This window comes from Equus quagga, chromosome 4 (assembly GCF_021613505.1).
Source record: "Equus quagga isolate Etosha38 chromosome 4, UCLA_HA_Equagga_1.0, whole genome shotgun sequence".
In the NCBI taxonomy this organism is placed as follows: domain Eukaryota; kingdom Metazoa; phylum Chordata; class Mammalia; order Perissodactyla; family Equidae; genus Equus; species Equus quagga.
The window spans coordinates 5,105,545-5,130,375 of record NC_060270.1 but is presented as its reverse complement, the minus strand read 5'-3'; the positions used below and the strand labels follow the sequence as shown (position 1 = coordinate 5,130,375).

At 39.9% G+C, this 24,831-nt stretch overlaps 1 protein-coding gene across 1 annotated transcript in view; it reads left to right on the top strand.

Moving 5' to 3' along the window:
- The window catches only part of TOMM70 (translocase of outer mitochondrial membrane 70), a 31,848-nt gene extending 13,367 nt beyond the window's left edge, over positions 1 to 18,481 (top strand). Inside the window, exons 4-12 of the mRNA XM_046658978.1 lie at positions 935 to 1,044; positions 4,187 to 4,335; positions 6,770 to 6,977; positions 9,305 to 9,439; positions 10,757 to 10,864; positions 11,704 to 11,820; positions 14,813 to 14,910; positions 15,526 to 15,648; positions 18,046 to 18,481. Coding sequence (XP_046514934.1) covers positions 935 to 1,044; positions 4,187 to 4,335; positions 6,770 to 6,977; positions 9,305 to 9,439; positions 10,757 to 10,864; positions 11,704 to 11,820; positions 14,813 to 14,910; positions 15,526 to 15,648; positions 18,046 to 18,199 — 1,202 coding nt within the window. The 3' untranslated portion in view covers positions 18,200 to 18,481. The remainder of the gene's footprint in view (positions 1 to 934; positions 1,045 to 4,186; positions 4,336 to 6,769; positions 6,978 to 9,304; positions 9,440 to 10,756; positions 10,865 to 11,703; positions 11,821 to 14,812; positions 14,911 to 15,525; positions 15,649 to 18,045) is intronic.
- Positions 18,482 to 24,831: the final 6,350 nt, after the last annotated feature.

The window sequence follows — 24,831 nt, the reverse complement described above, 5'->3', positions numbered from 1 at the left end:
AGATCTAGCCTTAATTATTTTCTAAAAATAACATTACTATTTAAAAGGAAAAAACATTTTTATTAAAAAAATCTGGATTACCAAGTAGAGCGGTTTAGAGAACATTTTAGAAAACTTTGAGGTTTTGTGGTGTCATGTTCTCTGTTGGTGGGTAGAAGGAGTGTTGCTTTGGAAAAGAGAATTCTGAGTTTTGAGCCAGGCCTTGAAGTTATTAACAGATAATAATTTATAGAGAAGACGTTAAATAGAGTTTAGAGAGGAGAAGTGAGATGGGAAAAAGGCATTGATATTGGCACTGGTCAAATTATCAGGAGGACATATAGTAGATTGACTTGTTTGGAAGAGCAAGGATTTGAAATCGTGAGAAATTGAGTTCAGAAAGATGCAAGAGCCAAGCTTGAGAGGTTAAGGAACCACTGATCTTTTTAACTTCAAACCAGTGTACCTTGAGCTGTGGCATAACCAGAGGAAAATGGTATTTTGAAGCAGATTTAAATTGAGAGTTCTGTGGCAGAATGGCTTTGGATACAAGGAATAACCCTGAGGCCTGTAAAAAATACCAGACATGAGAGAGCCATGTTATGTTGATTTGGCCTAGAGTTACTGGCCAGAAGGGAATATTCCTGGGTTCCCTTTTTTTCTTTGCTATGTAGAATGTTAGGGTGGTGAGAAACGTCACAAATCATACAGTACAGTCCCTTTCATTTCACAGGTGAGGAAGGTGAATCCCAGAGAAGTGGAGTGACTTTCTGAGCTTTGAGTTTGGTCACAGATATAAAACTAAATTGTTAATCAATTTATTGGAAATGAATTTGATAGTCACATTAGGCTCTGAATTTAGTTTGGCTTTCTGTGGTAACATTATGCCCATTTGATGCTGCTGATCATCTTTGCAATAATTCCATATTTACTCTTGTTTTTACATCATTTCTAGATGTCACTGCTGTGTGTATATTAGAAGGGTTCCAGAATCAACAAAGCATGCTGTTAGCTGATAAAGTTCTCAAACTTCTTGGAAAAGAGAAAGCCAAAGAAAAATACAAGGTAAATTATTCTGAGTTGGTTAGTAGAGGGGGGAAGTATATATTGTGAAGGGTCATTTCTAATTTATACTGCTTAAATTTGGTCAAGAGGGCAATGGGAACGACTGAAATTAGATCTGGATTATATTTCTTTTTCCTGTAATCTTGGTCTTTTGTTGCTTATCTTTTCAAAATAAGAATATAGAGACTGTGTCCGATATTGTACCTGGGGAATATTGAAAGAATTCATTTGTATTAGAGGTGGTTCAAATCCAGTCTGCCCCACTTGTTTTTATAAACAATGTTTTGTTGAAACTTGGCCACTCACACATTGTTTTGGGCAGCTTTTAAGCTGCAACAGCAGAGTTGAAGTTGTGACAGAGACTGTATGGCCTGCAAAGCCTAAAATATTTGCTCTCTGGCCTTGTTCAGAAAAGCTTGCCAACCCCTATTCTGTATCATTAAAGTTTTTAAAGGTATACTGGATAAATTGGGATTGGTTTTAGGCAGTTAGTAACAGATGGTTTAATTCAAGAAACATTTATTGGACAAAGCTCTGTCGTGGGCATTTTAGAAGGGTGGGTACAAAGGCATGATTCTTGCCTTTACCGAATTACAGTTTGGTGAGAGAGACTATTAATAAGTACAAAAGGCACATTCTGGTGAACTGTCACAGAGGGATTAAGTAGAGTACCGTAGGAGTACCATAGACATCACTGCAGATGTTCTGCTAAATTTCAGTAATATTGAGGCTATTTTTCCTTTTTTCTTTAATAACTTGCTTTTCTCTTAAATTGATTTTAATGAGCTGTATGTATTTTTAACTTTATGTCTCTGAATATTAGAGTTAAAACAAGTTTCTTCACTGCAGGACTTTCCTGTGCTAGGATGTGTTGTGACTCTCCGAGAGGAGCACAGCATAGTGGCTCTCAGTCTCCAAACTATGGAACCTTTTTTCCCTCACGCGTCTCAGAGACCTGGTGTTCCTCAGAACGCTTGGTAAAATACTGTCTTGGAGTCTCAAAAATTGAACTCAAAGGAACCTAGTTTCCTTGTGTGTTCTAATATCTTGTTACTGTTGAGTAGTTAGACTGCTAGCACTGCAGGGTGGTAAGAAAATGTAAGATAACCAACATTTACAGAGGTTCCAAATCAGTTTCCACATGTATTTTCTAATCTGTTTGGCTGCCACTTTGTAAATCACAAGATAGTTTTCATATTGTTTTTATTTTTACAATAACCCTATAAGATAAATAAGGCAAGTATTTTTATTGCCATTTTAGCGATGAGGAAACTGCAAATGACATATGTAAGGTCACATAGCTAATAAGTGGCAGAGCGAGAATTTGTATCTAGTTCCTTTGATACTTAAGTCTGTTACTTGTAACATTGTTTTCATTTTCAATTTGCAACTCTGTGGAAGACAGAGAGGTGGATAGCTTCATTTTCTAAGCTGAACTAGGAAACTAAAAGATATTAATGATTTACTCAGCCTCCAATAAGTGCCATTTAAATTTCTGTTTAAGCTTTTCCCCAGAGTGGGAAGTGATTGCTGCTGTATTCTCCTACTCAGAGTCTGTAGTGAAGTACTGAAGTTACGCATATTTGTCACTCGATGAGTGGCCATTTGATTTAAAATATTTATCTGTATAATCCTAAATTAAGACACATTGAATGTCTCTCCAGAGAGAGCACAAAAACAGGGGTTTTCCCTTAGGTTTCCTGTTCAGTTTTCCTCGTTCCCATTCTCATCTATCCTAGATCAGATCATTTACTTACAAAGCCAGATTCCTTTTTTTTCCTTCCTTCAAATACAAAGATATTAAATCTACCAAAATAATGGAAATGATATTTGTTATACGTATAATTGAAAATACCATATTTCCGTCTTGAAATCTTTGGTCTGGGTTATGTAGATAAAGGATCCAAAATGTATCATGCCCTTTGGCTATTTTATTCACTCTTCCCTCTTCCTTTAAAACTTTATCATCTCAAATGTACTATAAGGAGGAACAAAATACTCCTATAATTATGAATCAGGTTGCCATGCCAAAAAGTAATAATTAAAATGGGAAATGTGATTTCATTCTGTCAGTGGCACTTACTGTAACGGAGATCTTTGGATGCAGTACAACTAGAGGACAGACGAAAGCCCATGGTAAATGGACATCACGTCTCAGCAGCACTTGTGTAAGATGTGGGCTTGAGTGATAAACTGAGAGGCCAGTCTTCTAGCACAGGGACCAGGAGAAGGAGATAATTTTAACTCAGCAGCTATTTGCCTTTTGTGTTCCAGATTTCACCTTCCTTTACTTTTAGTGGTTCTAAGAGTTCTGGATATTTTATAACTTTGGAGAGGGGAAAGGCTCTCATTTAAAACCTACTTTGATGGATTTAGCCCCAACAATGGTGATATATGTTTGTTGACCTTCCATTCCCAGATGATTTGGACAATGACATTGGCATATTAATGACTGGGAACCTCCATTCCTCTCCCAACTGCTCCCCAGTTCCCTCCCCAGGCTGTCCTTCTGGAATTGGTGTGGGCTCTCACTTCCAGCTTGGTCAGAGCCAGGGTGAGCGTTTTCTTTCTGGAGAAGCACCTGAGGAGCTGAAGCAGCAGCCTCTGGCCCTTGGGTATTTAGTCTCAACTGCTGAAGCTGAGAATCTCCCCCAGTGGTTTTGGTCATCGTCTTCCCGTGCTCAGAACAGTGCCCCCTCTTCCTAAAGGCTTCGCTGCAGCACCACATTTCCGTAGCACAGGTGGACGAACTTCTCCCTGCCAGGAATTCTCAGCGGGTTCCACAGCCTCTTCACTCCAAAACCACATCTGATGTTTTAAGGTTTGTTTTGGGGTAGTACAACGCTCTGTCCTGGCTCAGGTGCAATCAGCCCACCCAAGACCGTACCTCCTGCCTTCCCGTCCACTTTGTGGTGCTCACTCAGTTGTACAATGCCATCATGAATATACTTTAATTGGGAAAGCAAAAAATAAAAAAAAATAAAACCTGCTTTGAACTGTTAGGACTGGCAGCTTTACCATTTCCACTGCCTCTTAAAAATGAGATTCCAATTTTTACGACAGTCATTCTCATTGTTCTACAAGTGTACCTGCTTCTTTAGTGTTTTCTCATTCTGATGTATTTAAAATGATTAATTTTCAGAATCGTGAACCTCTGATGCCATCTCCACAGTTTATCAAATCTTACTTCAGTTCTTTCACGGATGATATAATTTCTCAGCCCATGCTTAAAGGAGAGAAGTCTGATGAAGATAAAGACAAGGAAGGGGAGGCTTTAGAGGTGAAAGAAAAGTAAGTGTGTTAAGCATAGTGTCTGCTTAATGTTTTGGGGGGGATTTTTGGTTTTGTTTCTGGTTTTTTGCTACCATAGAGCCCAATTGGGACTCTGAGTCATCTCAAAAAAAAAAATCTATCTATAGATAGAAATACACTAAAAATTATATAATATTATTATGATAAAAATACTTCTCTCACACGTGTCTGTTACACTGTGAGAGTTACTTGTCTGGTGACTCAAGGTTTTCCTGCCTGCAGGAGCTGCTTTTAGAACCCTCTGTGACATTCTCCAGAGGACTCTCGGTGCGTCAAGTGGTTCACTAAGTGAATAGGGCACTTTCCGGAAAATTATCGTCTGGTTCAACATCTAAATGTTGTAGTGCAGGAAGTGTGTAATTTATAACCTCTGAGATGCTTAGGAGTACCCAAAAGAGAAACTTTCTTCAAGGTTTTTTCTGCTTATCTAAGAAAATGCCATTCTTTGGGCTTCTTGTGTTTGCTCCTATAGAGAGCTGAAACCAAGCAAGATGCTGTGTTTACAACTGGAGATCAAGTGATAAATGTAGTATCTAAGCCACCTAGCCTGCTTATCCATTTGTAATTGTCAGTACTTGTGTTTTGCTGTTAAGGTTAGCTCTCTTCTCTAAGAGATGGTATAATATTATTACCAACATGACGTTTTTTAACGAGTGTGGAAGAGAAGGGAATATTCTTATAGCAAAGCATTGTTTTGCATCTATGGCATATTAGAAGGTTTGAGGAAACAGATTGCCTTTGATTGGCACCTCCCCATTTTCTACCATTGTTCGCCACCTTTTAAGGGAGTATACTGTGTATACTTGTACCAAGATGTTCAAAGTTTAATTAGTTCATGTGCAGTCTTTTCAGAAAATTGTAGTTGGAAAGTAAAGGTTTAAGATGATGCCAATAATTTCCTCTTCTGGTTAGGAAATAGTCCTTGTCCCAGAAAAGCTATAATGAAGTTAATACTGTTATTCTAAAAACTGTGTTGAGAGGTAGCAGGACGTGGATGCCTCTCACCAGAGCACCAGCTGGAATTGGACCTGAGTTAGGCTTTTTGTTTGTTTAGCTAAAGGAAGATGAGCCCTGAGCTAACATCTGTGCCTGTCTTCCTCCACTTTGTATATGTGGGTTGCCCCCGCAGCATGGCCAACAGTGGTGTAAGTCTGCGCCCGGGACCCAAACCTGCAAACCCAGGCCACCGAAGCAGAACTTAACCACTAGGCCATGGGGCTGGCCCTAAACTTGGATGTTTGAATTCCGTTTTACTCTGAACCTTACCTACATCATTTTCAAAATGGGGCTAATAATACATACGTTGGAGGGTTAGTGAGAGGTTTAGAGGTCGTGTTTGTAAGTAGCTAGCATGGAGGTTCTCCATAAGTAGGAACCAGCATTACTTCCAATCTGATTTAATAATTATATTTTCTTAGCCTAGTGAGCTGAGAAATAAAACTAGAGTGCAGAGAATATTAGAATGTAGTTAAAGGAAAAGTTAGCACAGAGTTTATACAATTTTGACCAATATAAATTTAAAGTCACTTGCCAGTTTTCTCTATTCAGAATATGTAACAAATGAAATGAGAAAAATGTACTTTAATTTACAGTGCCTTATATATGTAACACCTCATATTGGTCATCCAATATAAATTTCTTTTCAGTTCAAAAAAATCCCTTTTGCAAGCATCCTCAATAAAAGTCATCATCTTAGAAGAATAGTGATATTGTGGTCACTGCATTTTTAAAAGTAGGAAGGTGTGTGGTTTTTTTTTAACTCCTATTTGATGGAAGAGACTTCCTTTAAATTTGCTTTTTTGATGTTTCCATCTCTTCGTTCTAGGTCTGTTCTTTTAGGTGAAACCACACAAGTTCTGGGTGAGAGCCCTTCAGCTGTTTCCCTACCTCCAGTCTTGCTCCTTACAGTCCATTTCCACAGCACAGCCAGAGTGGTCTTTACAAAGCACAGCTCAGGTCATGCCTCTTTCCTGGGCTTCTGTGACCCTAAATTCACTGGATTTTTCCCTATTTCTCTGTTCTCTCTGTTAGTCATGAAATAACTGGTGAGTGACACCAGTGTGCCACCAATATGAAGGTGAATAGACAGGATCCTTGCTCACATTGCAGATCAGTCTGTCATTAGCTCATCCTTCCACATATCTAAATGTCGAGGCCTGGGCAGTAACCCTAGGTTTCTGCCATTGACTCTGCTGGTTCCTTTTTTAAAACTCTTTTTCTAAGGCATCAAGAAAATCCAGTCTACATCAAAAATCCTATCTGTTACCCTCCTGCCCTGCTTCAGTCCCACGCTGGCTGATTAACTTGTTAAGGGGAAATGGACAGTTGCTTAACTCAGGTATCCTAATGTGGCAAATTTTAGCATTTGATCCTTTCTTAGTAAATAATTTCCTGTGTTCATTTTTATTTTCAGTTCTGGATATTTAAAGGCCAAACAGTATATGGAAGAAGAAAACTATGATAAAATCATAAGTGAATGCTCAAAAGAAATAGATGCTCAAGGCAAATACATGGCAGAAGCATTATTACTACGAGCCACGTTCTACCTGCTTATTGGCAATGCCACTGCGGCCAAACCAGATTTAGATAAGGTCATCAGTTTGAAAGATGCTAATGTGAAGGTACATTTAAAAATGTGTGTGTGTATGTGAAAAAAATTAGTAAATAAAAATGAGGCTTTTAGATATGCTTTACCAAATTTTTCACATTTTGATTGCCATTCTCCAAATGACTGTTTTTGTTTTGGAGGAAACTACACCTAACGATGATGGAGTTGGTACAGTGAAACTGAAATGTAAATATCAATGATATTTATCTCGAGCTAGGGAAGGAATTTTTTTTCTATAGTGTTAGTAACTTCAGCTTCTCCTGTGGCCACTGCCTGCTGTGTTGGACTCTACTTGGGGAGGGGTAAGGGGAGTAGAGCAGCGCTGTGGTAACACTGCGAGTAACATGCGTTGTAGCACAGGATTGTCATTCAGTGAAAGTAAACACATTTAATAATACATCCTGAAAGATGTCATGGTACGTGAAGCAAGAAACAGGTTCTAAAAATATGATATAGAAATATACTGAAGTATACCAAAAGTTTTTGGAGTTGTGTGGTTGGAACAGCTTTTCGTTTTCCAAGTGTTATCATGTGTATGTAATTATTTCCATAATTAAGAGGGGGAGAGGGTCTCTTGAATTATATGAGCCTTCTATTCAGTGTAACAAGACGGAGCTTAGCCACCAACTATTCCTTACTAGTTTGTTAACATCTCTGTGGCCTGTTTCCTCAGTGAATTAAGTTAACTCTGGCTTTTTTCATCTCCGTTCATGTGTTTTGTGGAATATAAAAGTTATTTTCAAGGCCTGAGTGTTACTAACAAAGTATGTTAACTTCTTGGTAAACAAAAGTAATGACAACTAAGTATTTGTTGAAAGTTCCTTTCAAAATAAGATTTTCAAATTGAAGATACCCTCTAATATTATCTTTAATTTTATTTCCTGTTGATTACAAAGATGTTCTGTTTTGTATTTTTGTTATAATTGTGGGGGCATCCTTGTTTGTTTCATTGAGGAAGATGTTTTTATGTACTTTTGTCATGAAAAATTGATTGAAAAATTGTTTCGTGATCGTGAATCTTGGTTTTAATGGCAAGTAGTAATGATGCCTATCATATGCCATGTACAAAAATTAACCTAAAGTAGATCAGAGACTAAATGTATGTGCTAAAAGTATAAAATCCTAAAAAGGAAGCATGGGAGGAAATCTTCTTTACCTTGGCTTAAGCAGTGGTTCCTTAGATATGACACCAAAAATACAAGCAACCAAAAACAAATAACTTCATCAAAATTAAAAACTTTTGTGATTGAAAGGGTATCATCAAGAAGAAGAAAACACATTCCACAGAATGGGAGAAAATATTCACAAATCATGTATCTGATAAGGAAATTGTATTCAGAGTGTAAAGAGAACTCTTGCAATTCAACAATAAAAAGACAACCCAATTTAAAAATAGAAGGATCTGAATAGACGTTTCTTCAAAAAATACATACAGATGACTAATAACATGAAAAGATGTTCAGCATCATTAGCCATTAGGGAAATGCAAGTCAAAATCCAATGAGACATATCACTTTACGCCCATTAGGATGGCTATAATCAGAAAGATGGATGTGGAGAAATTGGAACTCTCATACATTGCTGGTAGAAATGTAAAATGGTAAGTCCCTTTGGAAATTAGTTTGGGAGTTCCTCAAAAAGTTAGACGTAGGGTTACCATATAACCCAGCAGTTCTTCTCCTAGGTGCATACTCAAGAAGTGAATACAAATGTCCTCACAAAACTTGTTCATGAATGTTCATAGCAGCATTATTCATGATAGCCAGAAAGTGGAAGAACTCGAATGTGCATCAGCTGATGAACAGATAAATAAAATGTAGTAAATCTGTACAATGGAATATTATTCAGCCCTTAAAAAAGAATGAAGTACTGACAGATGCTATATCATAGATGAACCTTGAAACCATTATGCTAAGTAAAAGAAGCCAGACACAAAAAGACAGCATAATGTATAATTCCATTTATATGAAATTTCCAGAATATACAAATCCAATAGAAATAGAAAGTAGATTGATGGTTTTCAGGGGCTGAGGACTGGGGGGAAATGGGGAGTGACTGCTAATTTATATGAGATTTCTTTGGGGGTTGATGAAAATATTCTGGAATTAGATAGTGGTGATGGGAGTTCCTCAGAAAGTTTGTGAGTTACCATATGACTCAGCAATTCTTCTGGGTCATATTGCACAACTCTGTGAATATACTAAAAACGGCTGATTTGTACACCTTAAAAGGGTGAGCTGTATGGTTGTGAATTATATCTCAATAAAGCCATTATTTAAAAAAAAAAAAGTTGGAATAAAAAGTAGTAATGATGAACCTTTTCTCATTTTGGATATGTAGCTTAGAGCAAATGCTCTCATCAAAAGAGGCAGCATGTACATGCAACAGCAGCAGCCTTTGCTGTCTACTCAGGATTTTAACATGGCTGCTGACATCGATCCTCAGAATGCAGATGTTTATCACCATCGAGGACAGGTAAATCTTAATTTTCTTACCAAAAATTCTGACCTTGGGGTTGAGGAATTTGATACCATTTTTGAGAATGTTCTCTCTCTTTTTTTTTTTTTTTCCTGAGGAAGATTCCCTCAAAGCTAACATCTGTTGCCAGTCTTCCTCTTTTTGTTTTGTTTTGTTTTTTTGCTTGAGGAAGATTAGCCCTGAGCTAACTTATGTGCCAGTATTCCTCTATTTTGTATGTAGGTCACCACCACAGCATGGCTGACAAGTGGTGTAGGTCCGTATCCAGGATCTGAACTGCAAACCCAGGCCATGAAGCTGAGTGTATGAACTTAACCACTACACAATGGAGCCAGCTCCCAGAGAGTGTCTTAGCGTTTTCTTACATCCCTTCTGAGGGCTGTGGACAGAGTGCCACAGTGGTTTACAGTCTGGGTTGGCATTTATTTAGTCCCATCTTAAGCATTTGTCCCTATAATTCTGGTATTTGCTTATTAAAGAAAGAGAAAAGGAAGACTACAAATGTTGGCTTGCCAGTTCAAGTTTGTTTTTCAGGTGTTTCTGGTTCATAGGTTTTTAATGAGTAAAACATTGAAAACATTTAGTGAGCATTTTGAGTTAATGTTCAAATTAACAGTGATTTTTGTAGGCTTCTTGCTGTAAGGAAATATTAGCCTGGACTATCCAAACAGTACCAAAAAATCTCTTTTATAACATGCATACTCATTTTTTAGTAAAAATACATACTGAAGAAAACAGTTCCCAATTTTAGCCTGATCTGGGGAAAACGTGGCTTTATAACCTGCTTGTTTTACATGGCTTCTTGGGTGCATTATGGTGTTATGTTGGAAAGTATGGGCTCCATATAATAACAGAAAAGCTGAAGTTCTTTCTTGTGGAGAATTTCATGTAATATTTCTGTCTGAAGGGTCTTAAGAAATGTTGAAATAACCTCTTAAATTCTTGACATTTTGATCTTTACTGGTAGTATCTTAAGATTAATTTGAAAGGTAATTATCTGATGTCTGATCTTTGAAATTTTAAAGTACAGAGATGTTTAGTTTTCTAGAGGACGAGGGTTCTTGCTTGAGAGTCGTCAGAACTTCAGTGCAAAAGTGGCAGGTTTATAGTGCTTTGTAAAAAATCGGACACTACGGTTAAGTTTTAGAGTCTTTCCTTTAAAATTACAGGATTTTCTAGTCCACTGAAGTACTTCTTTATTGAATAATTACTACGTGCTTAGCATTATGCTGAGCTGTGATAAGAGACACAGTGTGTGCTTAAGCGGGGCTCCTGTTATTTTGCATTTTGTTTATTTCTGTGTGTTTTTCTTAGCTGAAGATACTGCTTGATCAGGTTGAAGAAGCAGTAGCGGATTTTGATGAGTGCATTAGATTAAGACCCGAGTCTGCTCTGGCTCAAGCTCAGAAGTGTTTTGCATTGGTAGGTTCTACTTTCTTTTGTATTTTTCTAAACATCATTTTTATTTCCCATTGTTAACAAAAATGAGTATCTCATTGTCTACGAAGTCATCGGTTTTTCCCCCCACAGGATAACTGCAGGGGGAAAGCGCATTCATTTAGGGCAATAGAAGTGTATGTCCTCATTGAGGTACTGCTCCTGTGTGTCCCGGGATGTTTTATTTGAGGTCCTCTTGATGGGTCTTTGTCCCTGATTTCATGCTCAGTGTTCTCCCTGCTTCTCTACATAAACGAGTCCAAAGGACAGAAGCATCTTGAGGAGATAACTCTGCAGTCACAATGCCACATAACTGCTCTGTCCTCTCAATTTTCTAGAGCTCTTGATAACACAAAGCTGAAAATCAGGTAAAGTCAGTCCATTTCTAGTGAAATGAGGCACTTCCAGTTAGCCTGAGTCCTAAAAGAATTTTTCTTTTATTGGAGAAAAATTGGCTCACAAACACATTTATATTATAGCTGAAAATGCTATTAGGTGAAGGAGCTTTATAACACTTTCAGTAAACTGATAATACATTATAGTAGATATAAAATTCCCCCGTTTATATGCAGAGTTAACTTTTTACAAGTTAGTACACCCTCTCCTGGAGCACTGAACATCTTGGAATTGTAGAGTGGCCATGAACTCCTAGTTGTACGTAGCCTTTGGATCCTTGGAGCCCTTTTAGATGCCACAAATGATGTTAGCAGGTCACTGCTTTTCTGGAAATATGTCTGTAATTTTGTGTGACTGTTGTAATATGTTAACATTCCTTGAGTTTTTGAGTTCTTAATTTGATAGTCCTTTTTTGATTTTTTAAACAGTATCGCCAGGCATATACAGGAAACAATTCTTCACAAATCCAAGCAGCTATGAAAGGTTTTGAAGAGGTCATAAAGAAATTTCCAAGGTGTGCTGAAGGCTATGCACTGTATGCCCAGGTAAATGTGATTTTTTATTTTTTCTGTTGCCGGTCCTTTTTTAAAGAACTGCATTTGTATGCTGAATCCCAGTATGGAAATCAGAAAACAGTGCTTCCCTGTTGCAGCTTCTGGAAGCAGATGGCTTTGTTCCTACTTTGGTGCTGCTGCCCCCCAGGGTGGTCCTGAGTCACCTCAGGAGGGTCTCCTTGTGTTACGCAATTTGAAAACCGTGGCCCTAAACTCCTACATGGGGAAGCGCAAGCAGAGCATTTCTCTCATGTTTCCTTTGGATTGGATTTGCAAAATTTAATTACCTTAGGAACGTTTACTGTATGCAGTTGGTGGGAAGAATGTCCTTGGAAACAGTTTTCTTTCTATTTGATCACTGTCCTTTTAAATGGTTAGATAGGCTGTAACAGCTTGTTTCAGTTTCTCTGATTTGTCTAAAGTTCTTAAAGCTTTCCTTGGTTTAGGATTGAAGCTATGGCAAGTATGACTTAAATTTGAATTGTTTTCATTTTGTGGGTTTTTTTGCTGAGGAAGATTGACCCTGAGCCAACACCTATTGCCAATCCTCTTTTCACTTAAAGGTTGTCCCTGAGCTAATATCTGTTCCAGTCTTCCTCTGTGTTTTATGTGGGACACTGCCACAGCATGGCCATCCATGAGTGGTGTAGGTCCACACCTGGGAACTGAACCTGGGCTGCCAAAGTAGAGCGCACCAAACTTGACCACTAGGCCACAGGGACAGCCCCTATTTTCACTTTTTAATTATAGTCTGAAGTCTTTGAAAACTTGTTTGTTAATTTTAAATCACCCATTTTAAATGAAAGTGATTAGCTTCTTATAGCCACAGTTAGACTTTCTTCCAACTAAATGAACTCTGAATGACTATTTTTTCTCTTAGTCTTTAAGTTGAAAGTTGCTTTTGGTGTCTACGTAAGCTGGCCATCTCAATACTCTATTTAATATCTTTGCTATCTTAATTCTTTTTATTTCAAATAAATGTTGTCTGCCCCCACCCAAACATCACAGAAATAGGAAACATTTAAAAATGACCATCTGTGGTTGACTCCTGCCTCCAAACCATTCTTAAAGTTGTTTTGTTTTTAATTTTCTTCATGCTATCTTTAGTCAAATTATAGGAAAAGGTCCACAGGGTGAAACTTTTTTTGAGGGTTATTGAGAGGAATTATGAGAAGATGGATTTGTGTTGGATCTGCTCTTTAAAAGTCCTGCATGTCACTGCATTTTTAGGGATTGAAATTCTGGCGTATGACATACAACCCAGAAATTCTTTAACTTCAGTTTGAAATAGTCCTACCTATTCAGTCTTTGTTCTTACAATTCCTAGACAGGATGGTGATGATAAAAAAAATGAAACATTGGTTGCTGACTACATACTCTAATTGTGAAAGAATATACTATATAATATAAAATTTCATAGAATGTATGGAAGTTAAAATAGGACAAACACAAATTATAATTGTATGACATTTGTATTGAATAGGATGACTTGGGTTTGTGCCTTGTATTTAATTATGAACAAACAAGAAGGTGACAGCACCATTCTCATCAGTGAAGTGAAATTCAGAAGGGCTTTTATGATGTAGATTTCTCTAGGCAGCTAAAAGAGAAAAGGCCACTGAATAGCTTGTAAAGAAACGAATACTAGGTACAAGTCTTCTGCAGAGCTTTCCTAATCTCACATGTCCCTTCACTGTGTTACCTTCAAAATTGTTTTTGGGGAGCTGGCCCAGTGGCACAGCTGTTAAGTTCGCACATTCTGCTTCTCGGCGGCCCGGGGTTCGCCGGTTCAGATCCAAGGTGCGGACATGGCACTGCTTGTCAAGCCATACTGTGGCAGGTGTCCCACATATACAGTAGAGGAAGATGGGCATGGATGTTAGCTCAGGGCCAGTCTTCTCAGCAAAAAGAGGAGGATTGGTGGCAGATGTTAGCTCAGGGCTAATCTTTCTCAAAAAAAAAAGAAGAGGAAAAACATCAGCTTTGGCTTCCGTGAGCTGTCTCCCCATCAGCGCTGGCGTTATGACAGTCTGTTTGCACTCATCTGTCCTTTGATCCCTCTTCTGATTTCTGCTTCACTATATAGATAGTGACATGGAATGTAACTTTTTATTTATATATATATACATACACATGCACACATAGTTATATACAATTACATACTGTAATTTTTAACTCTCAAGCTTCAGGTCAAATGCTGGCCAATTCTCAAAGTTAGAGTTTGGACATAATCTGGTATCCAGATAGCCAAGGCTTCCACTTCTGTCATGGGATTTGCCTTAAAATAGTTGATTGTAGCTGCTTTTTTTCTTTTATCAATCATTTTTAAGGAATGACTCTGGTAAGAGTCAACATACATGCCTGAACTTATCCTTCTAAATGAGTATTGTCTTTAAAGTAATTCCGGGGGCCAGCCCCAGGGCCTAGTGGTTAAGTTTGGTGCACTCTGCTTTGGCAACCCGGGTTCAGTTCCCAGGCGCAGACCTGCACTGCTCTGTTAGTGGCCATGCTGTGCTGGTGGCCCACATACTGAAAAATAGAGGAAGATTGGCATGGATGTTATCTCAGGGCGAATCTTCCTGAGCAATAAATAAATGAATGAATGAATGAATGTAATTCCCTTAGGATATATTACGATAAATTATGATTAAGTGACATGAGTATACTGTGAGAATCTGCTATTAGAATTGGCACCAAGAGTGGGATTTTCTGTACTCTACAGTTTACCGGATCATCTCTTATTGCATATAGTTAACCACTTACCAAAGAGAGAGGACTCTTTAAGATTTCATATTTGTATCAATGCCATGTAAAAACCCCAAGAATTAAGATGTAACATTTTGAGTTAGTTTGTATCGTCACAACATCATAATTTGGTAATGAATAGATAAATGGAGTAAGTTTTAATAATTAATAATCAATATGCTTTTAATTGCTTAGATTGACAGTTACCTTAATATAACTGAAATATCTCCTCACATAGGCATTAACAGATCAACAGCAGTTTGGCAAAGCTGATGAAATGTATGATAAATGTATTGATTTGGAACCAGATAATGCCACAACATATGTTCATAAAGGGTATGTATTTTGTGGTTCTGTTTGTTCCAGTAAGAAATTAAATTTCCTGCATGGTAACAGGATGGATTTCTTTTGGTCACTGAGGCAAAAGGGACTGTGGTAGAGTATGAGTGAGTTAATTGACAAATTTCTTAATGCTCTGGATGCTTCACTGTTACTTTTTAAATTTTGCTTATGTTTCATTCTTATACAGCAATTAGTAAATGTACTGTTTTCAATCTAGTTTAAGGATTTCACTTCTGCACATCCTGTCAGATGTTACTTGTATCAAAATAAGAAACATACAAAATAAGTTTTTCTTGTCCTTGTGTACTTTAATTATCATTTAAAAACTTCACTTAAATTTATACAAAGTAAAACATTAAGCTCTGCAAGACACTTAGTAATGAAGCCTAGACCATTGGACACTTTTTTTCATAATAAGGAATTGAGACTACAAAACCAATATAAATTGAGGGGAAAAAGCCCAATTTGCTGCTGTTATATACTGATTTAGATTTTGTTTTTCCTTGTAAATTAAATTGTGAATTCATCGGGGGCAGAAATTGAATGATGCATTTATATTCTCTTGATGCTGGGCCATGGTCACATCTGACTGCCGTTCTGTATTTGCAGTTTACTTCAACTTCAGTGGAAGCAAGATCTGGACAGAGGTTTGGAGCTTATCAGCAAGGCCATTGAAATCGACAATAAATGTGACTTTGCGTATGAAACCATGGGAACTATTGAAGTGCAAAGGTAACTTGTAGAGTCAGAGAATCTAAGGCAGCTCCATAGATAGTTATCCTTTTGTTCTTCTCATTACAGATATGTTGTCAATATCTGTTAAAGTTTGAAGGCGTAATATGTTATGCCTTTTGAGGCAGGCTTCCCTCAAAACTGTCCAGCTTTGACATACATTGTTTTGTTATTTTCCAGTTTAAAATTCACACCTAAAAAAGTTATTTAAGTCTTGCATGTGCATTAGAAAGGGAAACTTGATCTTTCTCTAATCCCTTAGTGTGTGTGTTGGAGGAAAGAACACACACCTGCCTCGTGCTTGGGCAGCGCAGTGCAGCCAGGAGATGTAGACCCTGCTACAAGAAGCCACCAGCCGAGCGAGCGACTCGGCAGGCTGCAGCATCATCTCTGAGCCCCTGAGATTTCTTTAAATTCAGGGAGTTGGTTTAGACTTTCTGCAACTCTGACTTCCCATAACTTGTTGTTTTTTGTAATTCTTTATTCGGAGTTGCACTTGAGGTTCACCATTACCAGGAGACAGCTCTTTATGCCATTAGAGTCTAGCGTAGTACACCGTCTTCATACTGGTATTGCCGTCCACTTGAGTACCTACTCTGTGCCAGGTACTGAACTTGAGCTGTTTTCCAAATAATATTTCAGTTGATCTATATCCCAGTCCTTATAAATGTAGAGATTTTATGATCCTCAATTTAACTGAAGAGTGTAGAAACTAATGCCCACACTGGTTAAGTTAACAAGGTTACACGGTGAGCCAGTAGTAGAAACAGGATATGAGCCCATATTTCACTGAGGCCACAGCAACTGATCTTGCTGGGTTCGCTTGTCAGGAACGAGTAGGAGTTGTCTTAATTACCCATCATTCAGCCCGTTCTGCTCCAGAGTAGGCTGAATACATATAGGCTCGTGAAAATTTTTCTGCATCTTTTGAACCATTCTATACTGACAGTTGCATGTAAATAGTAAATTATTTCTTAATTGCCAGTTTTTTAATGTGAATAAAATATTCTCATACTAGAATAGGATGGAGTAGTGGTTCTTAATCTTTTGAGCAAAGCTCTCGACTTTCTTAGAATAAGCACATACAAAAACACTTTGCATTTAATTTAAGTTGTTTATAGAGCCTGGGTTAAGGACCCCTGATTTATGGGATATGATGGATTTTGTTGGTGTGTTAATTGTACTTCAAGGAATCCATTCTAAATCCTGCCTTACAAAGAAATGAATGTGAATGAATGAATTAATTAAATGGCTGATTATCCTAGGATTTAGCAGGTCCGCTGTCTACCTAATTTCTGAACATGAACTCTTGAAAGAAGTTGTTTTTTAAAAAAATAAGTCTATCATGTAGCCATATATTGTGGTAGGAGGTTAAATACACCCCAGAGGTACGTCGTACTTCTTAGAGTCTAAGCAGCATATATATAGTAGGGAATTAATAAATATTTATTGAAAGATTACATACATGTATGCATATGTACATAGCTAATATCAGTTACTTAAAACAGTTCTTGGTTCTTGGCGGGTATATAACGCCTAACCACACTTAGACTATAGGAGGTAAATTATCTGTTTTTGACCAAGCGTAATCATTCATTTAGTCAAAAGACAGACACTAATTACTAGGCATTGTACTAGGTCCTGGGAATTGAGAGGTGTCTTTAATTATGGATCTAGCAGGACAGTGCTGTAAACAAATATATATTCACCTGACTGTGCGTAGGCTGTCCATAGAACGAGGAAACGCTAGGGGAGGGTGTGGCCAGCTCCCCTGGAGAGGGAAGGGGAAGTACTTCTCTTGAGGAGACTGTGTTTAAGCTGGGCCTTAGGAAGGTGAGGGTTTCACCAGAATCAGGCAGAGAGGCAGTAATCATCTGAGCACTGTGTGCTGGTCTGAGGGCGTGGCACAGAGAACTCGGGGGACCTGTGGGTCTGGATGGAGGTGCACGAGATGGGAGATACTGGGAAGAGATGAGGGGAAGGAAGGTGGGCCCACACAGATCTGTGAAGGTCAGGCCCCAGTACATGAATATTCTCTGAGGCCAGGTCACTGCTTTCTGAAGCCGCTCATCGTACAGTCGAAGCATGCAGGGTGTAGGAGCCAGACAGGATAACGATTTTACATAAGTCATTTAATTTCTCTAGCCTCACTGTTCTTCTCTGTAAACAAAGATGACGATAGGGATAACGTAAGCACGTAGTATTTGTAACTGTAGCTGACATTCATTGAGTGCTTGCTTTGTGCTGGGCATTATTTTGTTCGTTAAAAAGAAGCACTTTGTTAGAACCATAGTTGAACCTTAGTGGACACACTCCATGGAGCATCACTTAGAAACTTCATCGTGTTCCATGAAGTGCTTGTTGAATCTGAGACGTTTAAAATCTTTGTTCTTTCAGAGGAAACATGGAGAAAGCCATTGACATGTTCAACAAAGCTATTAACCTGGCCAAATCAGAGATGGAGATGGCTCACCTGTACTCACTCTGTGACGCTGCCCACGCCCAGACAGAAGTTGCAAAGAAATACGGATTAAAACCACCAACATTGTAAAATGGGGGGAGGAAAATGATCCTCTTTTTAGAGAAATTTACCCCTCTTCAGCTGACCCCTAAGGACACTGTCATGAACTGTGGTGACCGGTGGAACCTCGTATTTCTGTGTGTGCCGTGGTTGTGCGTCACGTCTGTGTCACGGTAGCTGTTGAAGGGGTCTGCAGTGTCGCAGCTTTTATTCCCTGTGCAACAAAAGCTTAGAACCTGTTAAAGGGATAGCAAAACAGAGCTGCAGAGTACCCGTGATAACTGGCCATGCAAATAAAAACTTTGATTTGTTGATTTGGCTTTTCTTTTGGAGAGGGATAGAGGAGTGATTGTGTTCTGGATGATTTCTGTCTCTGTGTGTGTGGGTGTAGTAAGAGTATTTTTATAGCATGTTGGTTTTTAAATTAACATAATTGCTGTAAAATAGGTTTCTTTTAGGTTCAATTAATCTCTTTTAGTTGATTTTTTTTTTAAGGAAACAAAGCTTAAATGGGCATTTTGTGTTTAAGGCAGCAAAGTTGAGAGACCCTTTAAGCCACTGTGGGCGTGCACAGTGCCTCTGACTCTGCGGGCGCCAGAAAGACTCAGGGGCAGCTGCTAAGCCCTTGGGCCCCTTCATCTCTAAAGGGTCATGTGTCTCGTTCTTAAAGTCCACAGCAGCTGGCTTTCATACAGTAAATTATTCAGAAGCGGAGGATTCTGATTGATCTCTGTGCTGGGAGACTGAGTCTTCGCGGGAGAGTGGACCAGGCGCGAGGTAAGAGGAAATGGAAATGTGTTTGTAACTGCCCCTGGCTATTTTCTGTAATAGGTACTACTGTTTAATAGCATACTTTTTAAAGAAAATGCAGGTTGGTCATGTGTGTAAGACGGAGTAAGTGTGATCTGTGGGAGTATTTAATTCGCTTGAAATTTCTAGTAGAGAAAATGTGGCTAGAGGTTCGGAAAGGATGTAGCGGGTCTGGGAACCAGAAGTGCAGCGTTTCCTGGGGTGGCGAGTGCAGTGTGTCGGCCACGGCTGCATGTGCTTAATGGCTTCTGAGCCAGTGTCGCCCCAGGCGCTGGAGCGCACAGTGCTGCTCAGGGCCTGGCTGTCCCTGGTCCCCACGGCTGCTGACTGCCCGGGTCCAGCCCTTCGCTAAGGATGCTGACAGCAGACTTTTGTTCATTTTATCTTTACCTCGCCTTCTTACTTAGAAATCACTTTATGGTTTTTTTCCACTTGTCACTTTTATAGACCATCTTTTTGCTTATCTGCTGGATTTTCCTGGTGGGGGAGAGGTTGTGTTCTTAAGGAGCATTTTGCTTTGCGATATTTGGTGTTGGGAAAAGTTTATCCAAGTCTGAGTATAATAAAAGAGCAAGCCTTCACCTACACTTCTCTGGAAATGAAGTCTAATTAGAGTTTACATCATTGGGAGTAAAGGAACATTTTACCCCTCTTTAAAAGGGTGCTTTATCCTATCGAAACCAAAAAGATTTTGTCTACAAATGCTGTCTTTTTAGAAACTATTAGAAATGATTCCTTTCCAAAGTCAGAGTCTGGAAAATATTGAGGAGGGCTCTAACTAATGAGTGGGGGAAGTTAACATGATTTGAGATGACTCGGATAATAGAAAGTTTGAGAGCTCTGCATTTTACTTCTTAAATTCTGCACCTGCTAGGATAACCCTGAAAGAGAAACGTTCTGTGTCTCTGAATGACCTCTGCCTTAAGAAGTTTTTATTTGCATGGCTGTGTTTACGTGAACACTTTTCCTGTCTTCTACTCTTCTCCCTTCCCACCCCTTGGGGGTGGGTATAACAACACACAAAGGAAGCGGAAGCATGTGCCATCAATACTGTCATTCCAAATCCTCGTGGACTGTTCCCTGTTCTCAGAAATATTTGAAACCGCACTGAAAGCTGCATCTGTCTGTACCTTGACTTTTGTAAATGACCTCACATGTAAATTCACCAAATAAATATTACAGTCAAGCTTTCCTATCTATTCCTTAAATAGAGGTAGTTTATTCATTTATTATAGCATTGGGTAAAATCATGATCATTCTCTCATGGGCACAAACTAACTGAAAGTAGGGACATGCTGGACACGTTAGTATATAAAGCAAAGTAAGTTTTTGGTGTGAATGGTGGAGTTTTCTGCCAGCTGTCGTCCTTCCTCCTGGTGAGCAAAGCTCTAAGCAGAGCTGGAGGGGCCAGCTCAGCCCCCGCTGCGGTCTGCCAACCCCCACGCTTACAGGCGGCTGGAAGGGGCCGCTTGCACCTGCCTGTGGCCCGTTTGTCCTCAGACTGCGCTCTCACCGTGAGTTCTGATCAGTCTCCCCATGGCAGAGTCTTTCGGAAGGGACGCCTTGTACGAGCTACCCAAGTGACTGTGATGCAAACGGAATCGATCCCACATAGTAAGAAGCTTTGGTTTTGAAACAAGTCACATAGAACTTTCTGCCCACTGGGGACTCAAATTCTAGTTTATATAGTGTTGTGTCCCAGTAGAGCTCAACTAATTGTCATCTTCTTAAGGATGTTTATAAACAGGAGGACCATGTAATTTAACCAACTAGGAAATTTTTTAGTGTAAAAGTCATAATTACTCAAGACTGTCCTGGGTAAATTGGGTTGTATGGTCTTTGTATTTCTAAGGAAATAACATAGGAGTGAGGGGGTAATAATTAATCCTAATCTCAGTCCTCTGAAGAATTGATTTTTGAAGAAAGTGACAGAATTTTAACTTGATCTATTGGTAGAATTTATAATGGCCCCCCAAAAGATGTCCACATCTTGATCCCTGGAACCTGTGAATGTTACCTTATATGGCAAAAATGGACTTTGCAGATGTGAGTCAAGGATCTTGAGATGGGAAAATTATCCCAGATTATTTGGTGGGCCCCAAATGTAATCCCAAGTATCCTTGTAAGAGGGAGGATTCAAAAAGAAGAGAAGGCAGTGTGAGCACAGGCAGAGATTGGAGTGATGTGGCCACAAGCCAAGGAGTGCTGGCAGGCACCAGAAACTGGGAAGGCAAGAAACAGATTCTGCCCTAGAGCAGAACTTGGCCCTGTGGACACCGATTTCAGCCGGTGGAACTGATGTCAAGACTCCTGGCCTCCAGAACTCTGAGGGAATGAGTTTCTGTGGTTTTCAGGCACTAAATTGGTGGCAGTTTGTTACACATAGGAAACAACGCACGCTACTTTGGCTCATGTGTACAAGGCGGCTTACAGTTTAATGGAATTCTTTTGAGTGTCTCAAAGTACAGCATGACTTCACACGTACTTAAATTTTGGCCACAGGAGGTTATGCAGCAAACGTACATCCCAGCCAGACAGGAGGTTCTAGTCAGGAGCGGGGGCGTCTGTGACGTAAATTAGATGTGATCGTGGCAGTATAATCACCAGGCCCAAAGGCTGCTCTTCAGATGCCAGGGAAAAGGTGAGATGCCTCAGCCAGTACCTGGAAGAAATAGCAAAAGGAAAACTATTTCCAAATGTTTTGAAACTCTTAAAATGAGGCAATATGAAAATAACTGCAGTGTGGTTTAAGGGGAGAGTTCACACATTCTCCTGGGGGCTGAGAGTGAGACCTTCCAGATGGGCTTCATGCTGGAGGGATTCAGGAGCCTGTGGATCCCTGGGCAGGGCTGGCGGTGGTGCCTGGCCCCACCCAAAGGAGGGGAGGAAGTTAGGGGTGGGGACAGGCCAAGGGCCAAAACCACTGCTGCCTTTTGGAGCTCAGGGACACAGGACTCAACTTCTCCCGTTCTGCCCGCAGTGAAAGATCGCACGGCCGTGTGCAAGTGCTGTCCTCGAGGCCGTGGGAGGGCTTGCCAGGCAGGTCCTCCAGCAAGTAGAGCGGAGGCAGGCCGTGACTGGAACTGACTCCTGGGCATCATTTTGGAGAGTGGAAAGATTAAAGCAAGGGGGACCAGGTAGGGCAGGGGATTTTCTGCAGAGATGACCCAGGTCTGAATTATCAATGATGTGCGTGTTAAACAACCTTCACCCAGTTTTATTGCTCAGAAGATCTGCCTCACATCAAGAACAGTGAAGGGTCTAAGATTTTACCTTCTTGCAAACTACAGTTTCATGAATGCTGGTAGAAGACATGGGATCCGGGCTCCGAGACAGCAGACTTAGCCACGTGCAGTGCGGCAGGCAGCATGCGCTCCACGTTCGCTTTGCTTCCCTTGCACCCAGGTCCCATGGAGACCTGGAGTGATCTAGGTGGGTGCTGCACACGCAGAGGGGTCTGTGTCACAGCTGAGGACTCAGAGCTTCGGGAACCCAAATCGGGATTTTTTGCTGAGGAAGATGAGCCCTGAGCTAATATCTGTTGCCAGTCTTCCTCTAGTTTGTATGGGGGACACTGTGAGCACAGCATGGCACGGACAGATGAATGGTATACATCCGCACCCAGGAACTGAACCTGGGCCCCTGAAGCAGAGCGCGCCAAACTTAGCCACTCAGGCACCAGGGCTGGCCCAGGAAACCCAAATCTTTATAGGCTGGCTGCAAACAAACCTGCCTTTTACATCAGAGGGAAACATTTTTATTATACTGGTTAGAAAACAAACCCATCCTGTGCTCCAGAAAGAGACAGTTTCTGTGTGCCAAAGCTGTTCAGCATACGGTTTTGAAAGGAAGAAAAGCTATCAATGCCTCTGTTCACAAGATGTGCAGGAAGAGACCCACGGAGAACTGACCATACATATATTAATTCACCTCAAGCTTAATCTTTCACAGGTTTAGAGGATTACAGTGTCTATTTTAGACACCAGCGTGGAGCAGGGAAAAGTATTAGTGGCCTGAGCATCAGGCGACCTTAGTTCTACCTAACACTGCTTTCACCGGCTGTGTGATCCTAAGTAAATGGAGGTCCCATCCAGCTGTAAATTACAGGAAGCTACATCATGTCCCAGATCTTCCTGGATTAGAATCCCTTAGGGTAAGGGAATCATTCCAGAATATGTAGAAGTTATTTAGCCAGAAAATTTGCACACGTACAAGTGTAATCTGTAGGAATGAATTCATTCCAACGCAGCACTTACTGAGCACCTGTCAGGGTGAGGATTAGCCATAAAAAGATAACATAAAAGCCTCAAAAAACTCCAAAACTAGGATGACAGTTTTGGTGCCATAAAGTTATATACAATGTGTATGGAAACACATGAGAGTAACAAATTCTGCTAGGACTTGAGGGATAAATAAGATTTAGGTAAGGAGCTTTCTAGTAGATGGAGAAACCACCAAAGTTAAAAAAAAAATCTAAGGGAAAGGACATTAGGAGTCTGAGCTGAAAAAAGCCATCCACATTCGAATCGAGTCCAGCAAGATGTTGTTTTTTTTAAACTGGCGAGGAGACACCAATAGTGGAACTACAAGCTTGAGAATTATGTAGTTAAGACTGTGCATGCAGATGAGATTACTCTGGGACAAAATTTAAAGGGCTGAAAATAAAACCCTGGGCTAAAAAAAAAATCAACATCTAAGGGACAAAGGTGGCAATGAAAATGTGGTCAGAGAGCCAGTGAGACCGAGGTCACATCGACGGTGTTAGGTTTCAGAGAGTTCAAATGGGCAGGCAGGGCTGCAAATAGATCCTTCGTGATCTTTGCCAGAGGAGTGTCCCTGGATGGCGAGGGTAGAACCTGGCCGCAAGGCCTCCCTGAAAAGTCACTGAGACAAGGATTAACTCCTGAGCAGAAATGACTCCTTTAAGAAATTAGGTGAAAATAATGTTTTTTTACCAGAAAGTATGGTTTTTGTTTTGTTTTGAAGGAGAAACTTCGAGAATGAATCTACAGACAGTAGTAAGAATAGCTGAGCATGAAAGAAAACATTTGTAGGGTTTAAAATATTTCAGGAGGAGCTGGATCACAACACTTAGAATGTTACTGCTGCTTGCCCACCAAGCTCCAGTCTTCCAGATTCTTGTTCATTTGGTGAATTATGAACCAGCTATGAAGAAATCATTGAACAACAAGTAGTGGCCTTGTATGCATGTGTTTTAGTTACCTGACTGTAGATCTGGGGCTTAACTTTTTAATTCCAGATTTTAACAAGACCATTTTATCCTAAAGTGCATTCTCTTCCAACAACTAGCTTTTACTTATCCTCCAATCTTCATTCAAGAAGAAATAGAGCCGGATGAAGATAATAATTTAACAAGAAATATGAAACTGCAACACAGGTGTTTCTAAGACACAAAGGAGAAGAGACTATATTGAGCCGGCTGCACTGGCACTGTGTCTGATCAGTGCAGACTCCACAGAGCACACATCTTTTCCCTTCCCATCGTCTGCTTCCTCAAGCCTGCTCACCACCAAAACCCGACCAGCAGTGCTGAAGGGGGACATAAAGATTTAGAGCTTGTGCCAATGGAGCAGAATATTCACCCCCAAACCTAAACTCTAGTCTCAGCCTTTTTGCATTTGGTATACTTTGTACAAACCTAACTTTTGGTGGCAGCAAGGAGTCCTTCCCTGAATACCCACTTGATGTCATACTCTGACTACTATTTAGTCATTTTAAACCCTGTAACGTTAGTAATTTATTCATTTGCAACCAAGGCAACACCCATTTTCTGTTAGCTCTCAACTTCAAACAGCTAGGTCAAAGTGAAGTGGCACTTTCATGGCTGACTA